The sequence below is a fragment of the Sapajus apella genome, unplaced genomic scaffold, assembly GCF_009761245.1.
Source record: "Sapajus apella isolate SASKATOON/1434 unplaced genomic scaffold, GSC_monkey_1.0 scaffold73, whole genome shotgun sequence".
Taxonomy (NCBI): domain Eukaryota; kingdom Metazoa; phylum Chordata; class Mammalia; order Primates; family Cebidae; genus Sapajus; species Sapajus apella.
In genome coordinates this window covers 8,672,189-8,681,280 of record NW_022437013.1, presented here as the reverse complement: position 1 = coordinate 8,681,280, position 9,092 = coordinate 8,672,189, and the positions used below count along the sequence as shown (strand labels likewise).

At 50.5% G+C, this 9,092-nt stretch overlaps 1 protein-coding gene and 1 pseudogene across 2 annotated transcripts; one reads left to right on the top strand and one right to left on the bottom strand.

Annotated features, from left to right (window-relative positions):
- Positions 1 to 289: 289 nt before the first annotated feature.
- Positions 290 to 1,707, bottom strand: LOC116531899 (tubulin beta-8 chain-like). The gene has a single exon (XM_032250924.1). The coding sequence runs from the start codon at positions 1,619 to 1,621 to the stop codon at positions 464 to 466; it is 1,158 nt and encodes a 385-aa protein (XP_032106815.1). The 5' UTR covers positions 1,622 to 1,707; the 3' UTR covers positions 290 to 463.
- Positions 1,708 to 1,709: 2 nt separating this feature from the next.
- LOC116531898 lies at positions 1,710 to 6,256 on the top strand (annotated as a pseudogene). The gene has a single exon (XR_004260634.1). The product of XR_004260634.1 is annotated as a periplakin pseudogene (transcript).
- Positions 6,257 to 9,092: the final 2,836 nt, after the last annotated feature.

Sequence of the window (9,092 nt, the reverse complement as noted above, 5' to 3'; positions counted from 1 at the left end):
TCCATTTAATGTAAGTTAAAGCCAAGAAAAATCTGTAAGTGTTCAATTGGATTGAAAAAGGGCATGTATAAAGAAAACTATTGAATATAATTTTAAAAATAGTGATTCAAGATTTTAAATGTATGGCTTTTAAGTATACTCCCATATAATCTTTATTATAACTGCTTTAGTACACTAGTAGCTACAAAAAGCAGGAAATAATACAATATAGTAACTATGAGAATATTATCAATATTAAAGTCCTCTTGAAAATTGATATGAGGTATATTTACGATCTTTCAGAAGGTAATTTTTTTTTTTTGCTATAGAAATGTTTTATTAGGTCAAACTACTTACTATGAAAATGCTTTAAAATGCAGCAGGAGGAGATGTAAAGACTCAAAGAAGTGTGTAGTGACAATGGCTATCAGAGCACACTAAAGAATCCACACTGCTTCCCCAGTTTGCCTAGAAAAGGAAGTTTCTAGGCTACCTCCTCCTCCTCAGCACACTCCTCAAACTCCTCCTCCTCAGCTGTGGTGTCTTGGTATTGCTGGTATTCTGACACCAGGTCATTAAGGTTGCTCTCGGCCTCGGTGAACTCCATCTCATCCATTCCCTTGCCCGTGTACGAGTGCAGGAAGGCCTTGCGCCTGAACATAGCGGTAAACTGTTCGGAGATGCATTTGAAGAGCTCTTGGATTGCTGTGTTGTTACCAATGAAGGTGGCTGACATTTTTAGTCCCCGGGGTGGGATGTCACAGATGGCTGTTTCCACGTTGTGAGGGAGCCATTCAGCAAAGTAGCTGCTGTTCTTATTCTGAATGTTGAACATTTGCTCATCCACCTCCCTCATGGACATGCGACCTCTAAAAATGGCAGCCACGGTTAGGTAGCTGCCATGACAGAGGTCACAGGCAGCCATCATATTCTTAGCATCAAAGAGTTGCTGAGTGAGCTCAGTCACAGTCAGGGCCCGGTACTGCTGGCTGCCCCGGCTGGTCAGTGGGGCAAAGCCGGGCATGAAGTGCAGCCGGGGAAATGGAACCATGTTCACAGCCAGCTTCCGCAGGTCGGCATTCAGCTGGCCCGGGAAGCGCAGGCACGTGGTGACCCCACTCATGGTAGCAGACACCAGGTGATTCAGGTCACCGTAGGTGGGGGTGGTCAGTTTTAAGGCCCTGGAACAGATGTTATAGAGCGCTTCATTATCAATGCAGAACATCTCGTCTGCATTTTCTATGAGCTGGTGGATGGAGAGGGTGGCATTGTAGGGCTCCACCACGGTGTCTGACACCTTGGGCGAGGGCAGGACGCTGAATGTGTTTATGATCCTGTCTGGGTACTCCTCCCGGATTTTGCCCATGAGAAGGGTACCCATCCCAGACCCAGTTCCCCGACCCAGGGAGTGGGTCAGCTGGAAACCCTGCAGGCAATCACAGCTCTCAGCTTCTTTTCTCACAACATCCATCACCGACTCCATCAGCTCTGCGCCTTCTGTGTAGTACCCCTTGGCCCAGTTGTTCCCAGCCCCACATTGACCAAAGATGAAGTTGTCTGGCCTGAAGATCTGCCCGAAGAGCCCTGAGCGCACAGAGTCCATGGTGCCCGGCTCCAGATTCACAAGCACACCACGGGCCATGTACCTGCCACCGCTGGCCTCGTTGTAGTACACATTGATGCGTTCCTGCTGCAGGTCACTGTCCCCGTGGTAGGTGCCAGCAGAATCAATGCACAGCGAGGGCGACCAGCTGCTGGCGGCCGAGCACCCCGGGAGGAACTCCATTGAGGCACACATGGAGGCTGTGCACGCTGACTAGAAGGAGTACCTGAACCTGCTCATCTGTGAGGAGAGCCACCTCAAGTACATGGAGGACTACCACCAGTTCCACGAAGACATGAAGGACGCTCAGGAGCTGCTGCGCAAGGTGGACTCGGACCTAAACCAGAAATACAGCCCTGACTTCAAGGACCGGTACCAGATTGAGCTGCTATTGAGGGAGGGAGCTGGATGACCAGGAGAAGGTGCTGGACAAGTATGAGGACGTGGTGCAGGGGCTGCAGAAGCGAGGCCAACAGGTGGTGCCCCTCAGGTACCGCTGGGAGACGCCGCTCAAGGCCATCCCCGTGGAGGCACTCTGTGACTTCGAGGGGGAGCAGGGCCTGATATCGTGGGGCTACAGCTACACCCTGCAGAAGAACAATGGGGAGAGCTGGGAGCTCACAGACAGCGCGGGGAACAAGCTGATCGCTCCTGCCGTCTGCTTTGTGATCCCCCCCACAGACCCCGAGGCCCTGGCTCTGGCTGACAGCCTAGGCAGCCAGTACCAGAGCGTGAGGCAGAAGGCAGCTGGGAGCAAACACACGCTGCAGCATCGATATGAGATGCTGAAGACCAAGAACCCTGGAGATGCCTCTGACCTCCAGGGGCACCAGCTGCTGGCTGGCTTGGACAAGGTGGCCAGCGACCTGGACCGGCAGGAGAAGGCCATCATGGGGATCCTGAGACCACCGCTGGAGCAAGGCCGGGCTGTGCAGGACAGTGCCGAGCGGGCCAAGGACCTCAAGAACATCACCAACGAGCTGCTACAGATCGAGCCTGAGAAGACGCGGAGTGTGGCTGAGGGCAAAGCCTTCATCCAGGCCCTCCCGGGCAGCAGCACCACACCCCTGCTGAGGACCCGGGTGGAGGACACCAACCAGAAATATGAGCGCCTGGTGCAGCTGCTGGACTTGGCCGAGGAGAAGGTTGACGTGGCCAACCGCCTGGAGAAGAGCCTGCAGCAGGGCTGGGAGTTGCTGGCCACACAGGAGAACTGTCTGAATCAGGACAACACCGTCCCTGAGAGCAGCCGTGTCCTGGACAGCAAGGGGCAGGAGCTGGCAGCCCTGGCCTCTGAGTTACAGGCCCAGAAGTCCCTCCTGGGCGAGGTGGAGCGGAATCTGCAGGCAGCCAAGCAGTGCTCGAGCATGCTGGCCAGCCACTTCCAGGAGCACTGCCCAGACCTGGAGCACCAGGAGGCCGAAGTTCACAAGCTGGGCCAGCATTTCGACAACCTGTGCCAGCAGGTGGAGTGTAGGGCACAGAGCCTGCGGAGTGCCAAGGCAGCCTATGAGGACTACCGCAGTGGCCATGACCACATGCTGCAGTTCTTGGCCAGCATCCCCAGTTACGAGCCCCAGGAGCCAGACAGCCTCAGCCAGATGGAGACCAAGCTAAAGAACCAGAAGAACCTGCTACATGAGATAGCAGGTAGGGAGCAGAAAGTACAGAAGATCTATGCCAATTCCCAGCAGTATCAGCAAGCTGTAAAGGACTATGAGTTTGAAGCAGAAACACTAAGGTCCCTTCTTGACTTGGAGAATGGAAGGAGCAGCCACATGAACAAGAGAGCCAGGCTCCAATCTCCCGCTGCCAAAGTGAAAGAAGAGGAAGCAGCTCTTGCTGCCAAGTTCACTGAAGTTTATGCCATCAACAAACAGAGGCTGCAGAATTTAGAGTTTGCTCTGAATCTCCTTAGACAGCAGCTGGAAGTAGAAGTGACCCATGAGACCCTGCAGAGGAACAAGCCGGACTCCGGAGTGGAAGAGGCATGGAAGATCAGGAAGGAACTGGATGAGGAGAAGGAGCGGAGGCAGCAGCTGGAGAACGAGATCAAGAGCACCCAGGAAGAGATCCGGACCCTGCGGAATCAGGGGCCTCAGGAATCGGTGGTGAGGAAGGAGCTGCTCAAGAAAGTGCCAGATCCCGCACTGGAGGAGAGTTTCCAGCAGCTGCAGAGGACGCTGGCGGAAGAGCAGCACAAGAACCAACTACTGCAGGAGGAGCTGGAGGCACTGCAGCTGAAGCTGCGCGCCCTGGAATAGGACACATGGGACGGGGGACAGGAGTATGTGGTCAAGGAGGTCCTGCGCATCGAGCCTGACAGGGCCCAGGCAGACGAGGTCTTGCAGCTGCGGGAGGAGCTGGAGGCACTGAGGCGGCAGAAGGGTGCCCGGGAGGCAGAGGTGCTCCTCCTGCAGCAGCGTGTGGCCACCCTGGCCGAGGAGAAGAGCCGGGCACAAAACAAGGTCACCGAGAAAGAGGTGGTTAAACTGCAGAATGACCCCCAGCTGGAGGCAGAGTACCGACAGCTGCAGGATGACCACGAGCAGGAACGCCACCTCCGAGAGTAGCAGGAGGAGGAGCTGAGCTTCCTCCAGGACAAGCTCAAGAGGCTGGAGAAGGAGCGGGCCATGGCCGAGGGCAAGATCACCGTCAAGGAGGTGCTCAAGGTGGAGAAGGACGCATCCACCGAGAGGGAGGTCAGCGATCTCACCCGCCAATACGAGGATGAGGCTGCCAAGGCTCGTGCCAGCCAGAGGGAAAAGACCGAGCTGCTCCGGAAGATATGGGCCTTGGAGGAGGAGAATGCCAAAGTGGTGGTGCAGGAGAAGGTGCGTGAGATCGCGCGGCCAGACCCCAAAGCAGAGAGTGAAGTGGCCAACCTCCGCCTGGAGCTTGTGGAGCAGGAGCGAAAGTACCGGGGGGTGGAGGAGCAGCTCTGGAGCTACCAGAGCGAGCTGCAGACCCTCAGGAGGCGGGGCCCCCAGGTGGAAGTCAAAGACGTGACTAAGGAAGTCATTAAGTACAAGACTGACCCCAAGATGGAGAAGGAGCTTCAGGGGCTCAGAGAGGAGATCGTGGATAAGACCAGACTGATCGAAAGGTGTGATTTAGAGATCCACCAGCTGAAGCAGGAAATCCAGGCCCTGAAAGACACCAAACCCCAGGTCCAGATCAAAGAGGTGGTCCAGGAGATCCTACAATTTCAGGAAGACCCTCAAACCAAGGAGGAGGTGGAGTCTCTGAGGGCAAAGCTCTCAGAGGAGCAGAAGAGGCAAGTGGACCTGGAGAGGGAGAGGGCTTCCCAGGAAGAGCAGATTGCCCGGAAGGAGGAGGAGCTCTCGCAGGTGAAGGAAAGAATGGTGCAGCAGGAAGTAGTCAGGTACCAGGAGGAGCCTGGCCTGAGGGCCGAGGTGAGCTCCTTCGCCGAGAGCATCGACGTGGAGCTGCGGCAGATCGACAAGCTGCGTGCGGAGCTGCGGCGGCTGCAGCGCCGGCGTACCGAGCTCGAGCGGCAGCTGGAGGAGCTGGAGGGTGAGCTGCAGGCCCGCAGGGAGGCAGAGCGCGAGGTGCAGCGGCTGCAGCAGCGGCTGGCACTGCTGGAGCAGGAAGAAGCTGAGGCCGGTGAGAAGGTGACCCACAAGCAGAAGGTAGTGCTGCAGCAGGACCCGAAGCAGGCCCGCAAGCATGCCCTGCTCCGACTCCAGCTGGAGGAATAACAGCACCGGCGGCAGCTCCTGGAGGGTGAGCTGGAGACCCTGCGGAGGAAGGTGGCCGCCCTGGAGAAGGCGGAGGTCAAGGAGAAGGTGGTGTTTTCTAAGAGTGTCCAGGCGGAGAAGGGCGACACCAAGCAAGAGATCCAGAGGCTCAAGAGCAGCCTGGAGGAGGAGAGCCGCAGCAAGCGCGAGCTGGACGCGGAGGTGAGCCGGCTGGAAGCCCGGCTTTCGGAGCTGGAATTCCATAACTCCAAGCCGTCCAAGGAACTAGACTTTCTAAGGGAAAAGAACCACAAATTACAACTGGAGCGGCAAAACCTGCAGCTGGAGACCCGAAGGCTCCAATCGGAAATTGAAATGGCAGCGACGGAAACACGAGACCTGCGGAACATGGCCGTGGCAGACTCTGGGACTAACCACGACTCTAGACTGTGGTCCCTGGAGAGGGAACTGGACGACCTCAAGAGGCTCTCCAAGGACAAAGACCTCGAGATCGACGAGCTGCAGAGGCGCCTGGGCTCCGTGGCTGTCAACCGGGAGCAGCGGGAGAACCACCTGCGGCGCTCCGCCGTGGTCATCCACCCCGACACGGGCCACGAGCTGTCTCCGGAGGAAGCCCACCGCGCCGGGCTCATTGACTGGAGCATGCTTGTGAAACTCAAAAGCCAGGAGTGTGACTGGGAGGAGATCTCAGTGAAGGGGCCCAACGGGGAGTCCTCAGTGATACACGACAGGAAGTCTGGCAAGTTCTCCATCGAAGAGGCCCTGCAGAGTGGCAGGTTGACCCCTGCTCAGTACGACGGTTATGTCAACAAGGATATGTCCATCCAGGAGCTGGCGGTCTTGGTGTCTGGGCAGAAGTAGGCACAGCCCTTGCAACTCTTCTTAGCGGCAGATGCTGGCCCTCTCTTACGACACAGTGACCCCCTTGTGTCGTCCTCTCCCTGGCCCTGTGCAGGCCAAGCATTTTATAAACAAACACCCTCAAATGCCAGCCCACATATGGGACAGGCACTGGCTGAAGACAGGCAACTCTCATGCCAACCACCATTCACTCTGAGTGACCCACTTCATCCTCCAGTGATTGGACAAATCCGATACCCTTTTTTCCTCCCCTCTCCCGTACACTTCCAGCAACAAACTCCTCGTGATAGCTGCACACAATCTGCGAACCACTAGAGGACAAGCTGACCACAGCAGCCAAGCCCACTCAATGCAGCATGGGCACTAGCACAGCAGACAGTGACACTCTGCCCTACAAAGGGCTAGGCCCACTGGGGCTGCTGCCCGCCATGACATCTCTCCAGATTTCTGACTTAAAACCAACTTACCATCAGAGAAGCCGCCTTGGTAGTCACTTTGTTCATGAAACAGATCTGGGCTCCATGCCAGGGAAGGCAAACAGAAATCACAAGTGTCCAGCCCTTGGTGCTAGGGTGGACAGTAATTGTCAGCCGGACTGTCCCAGCACCAATAGAGAACACTTCACAGTTCTGGCACTGAAATCCTTTGATGGTGGATTGTGTTGCTCTTAGCCCTGGTTTCAGTGCTTTACAAGTCTCGCTTATTATCTCATTGGTATTTAGATATACAAAACAGTTGATTATTCACCAAGCAAATTTCTGGTTCTCTGTATCTCATGTATAACAGAAAATGGGAACAATAGGGAACTTTATTTACAGCATGAAAATAAACCTGGTGGCTGGAGTCTAAAAAAAAAAAAATCACCAATAATAGAAAAAATATTTTAAAATTGGACTTACTTATATTAAACCTTTCTTTAATGTCTTTAATAGACATTAAAAATTAAAAGGCAAGCCAATTCAATGAGATAAAATATTCACAATAAATTAATCTGACAATTGACTAGACCCCAGGATATATAAATAACTCTTTCAGGCTGGGTACAGTGACGCACGCCTGTAATCCCAGCACTTTGGGAGGCCAAGGCAGGCAAATCACTTGAGGTCAACCTGGCCAACATGTTGAAACCCTATCTCTACTGGAGTTCAAGATCAGCCTGGCCAACATGGTGAAACCCCGTTTCTACTAAAAATATAAAAATTAGCCTTATGTGGTGGGGGGTACCTGTAGTCCCAGCTACTTGGGAGGCTCAGGCATAAGAATTGCCTGAACCCGAGAGGAGGACACTCCAGTCCGGGCGACAGAGCAAGACTCCCCGTTTCAATAAATAAATAGATTGATAAATAACTCTTTCAACACAATAACAGAAATACAACCCAATAAAAAATAGATGCAAAGCTTGAACAGAAAGCTCAGAGAAAACATATGAGAGGTTAATAAATGTATAAAAGATTTCCCAACATAATTAGTCATCAGAGTAACAGAAACCACAAAGAAGCACTACTAATGAACTATTAGAATTACTAAAATAATTTTTAAGCTCATAATGCAAAGTTCTGAAAACTAGAAAATATTTTGGACTGAATGATAATTAAAATACAATACATAAAGTTTGCTAAATACAACTCAAGTAGTGAATAGAGGGAAATTTGTAGCTGCAAATGCATATTTTAGAAAATAAAATTTTAAAACAATATTCTAAGATTCCACTTGAAGAAATTAGAAAAAGAAAAGCAAGGAGAGTAGAGAAGGAAGGAAATAATAAAGATAATGGCAGATACCATTAAAATAGTCTACAACCGTTAAAATAGGGAAAATCAACAAAGCCACCAGTTAGTTCTCTGAATATCTTAATAAAATTGATAAGCCACAAGGAAAACTAATCATAATAAAATAAATTAACCACATCATAAAAATATATCACAACAGAGTCTATAGACATTAAAATAATAATAATGGAATTTTATGGACATCATGTAAATAAATGTGACAAATTAAATGCACACATTCCTTGAAAAATATGAATTACAAAATAAGAGCTAGATAATCTCTGTAATCCTATGTTTGCTAAATAAAGCGATTCCATAATTAAAAACCTACCCTCCAAAAACAAAACACTTCAGATCCAGATGGCTTCCCTGATGTATTGCTGAAGATACTGTATCAACCTCAAACTGACAATAGAAAAAGGAAAAACAACTCCACACTTTTTTCATGAGGCCAGAATAACCTTGAAAGCAAGTCCTGACAGGTATATGCCAAGAAAATTCAATTACAAAGCAATGTCCCTCATGAAAATAAACATACAGACACAAAAATAAAAAGGGCCAAATAAGATACAAAATTATATTCATCTTCACTCATCATCAAAGAAATACAGATATAAATAGCAATGAAATTCTATTCCTTAACCTATTAGAATTTGCAAAATAGAAAAAGAATAACACTATACACTGTTAGTAAGGGTGTGAGAAAATGGGCAACCTCAGACACAAGCTCCAGGTCACACAGTTGGGAAGTGAAGGAGACCAAATCTGAACCTGGGTCTTTCTGTGTCCATAACAGATGGATGTGCTCTTTCTCCCACTTGTCACCCACTCCTGTGTTTGGAATCCTATCTTGGCAATGTTATATGTTACATTTTTAAAATGAAACAGCATTTTGAGATACTTGTAGATTTACATGTCATCACAGGAAATAATACAAAGAGATCTCTTGTGCTGTTTACCCAGTTTCCCTGTTGCTAAGTAGTAGCTCATGGTATGGATGTACCAAAGTTTGTTTAATCATTACTCACTGAAAGATATTTGAATTAACTCAAGGTTTGGGCTGTTATGAATAAAGCTGCTATAAACATTCAAGTACAGGTATTTGTGTGTGTAAATGTAAAGTCTTTTTGTCTGAGATAAATGCCCAGGAATACAATT

Bases quoted from the DNA above. Each gene is read 5' to 3' on its own strand.
- LOC116531899 (XM_032250924.1), bottom strand. From the start codon at position 1,621: ATGGCCCGTGGTGTGCTTGTGAATCTGGAGCCGGGCACCATGGACTCT.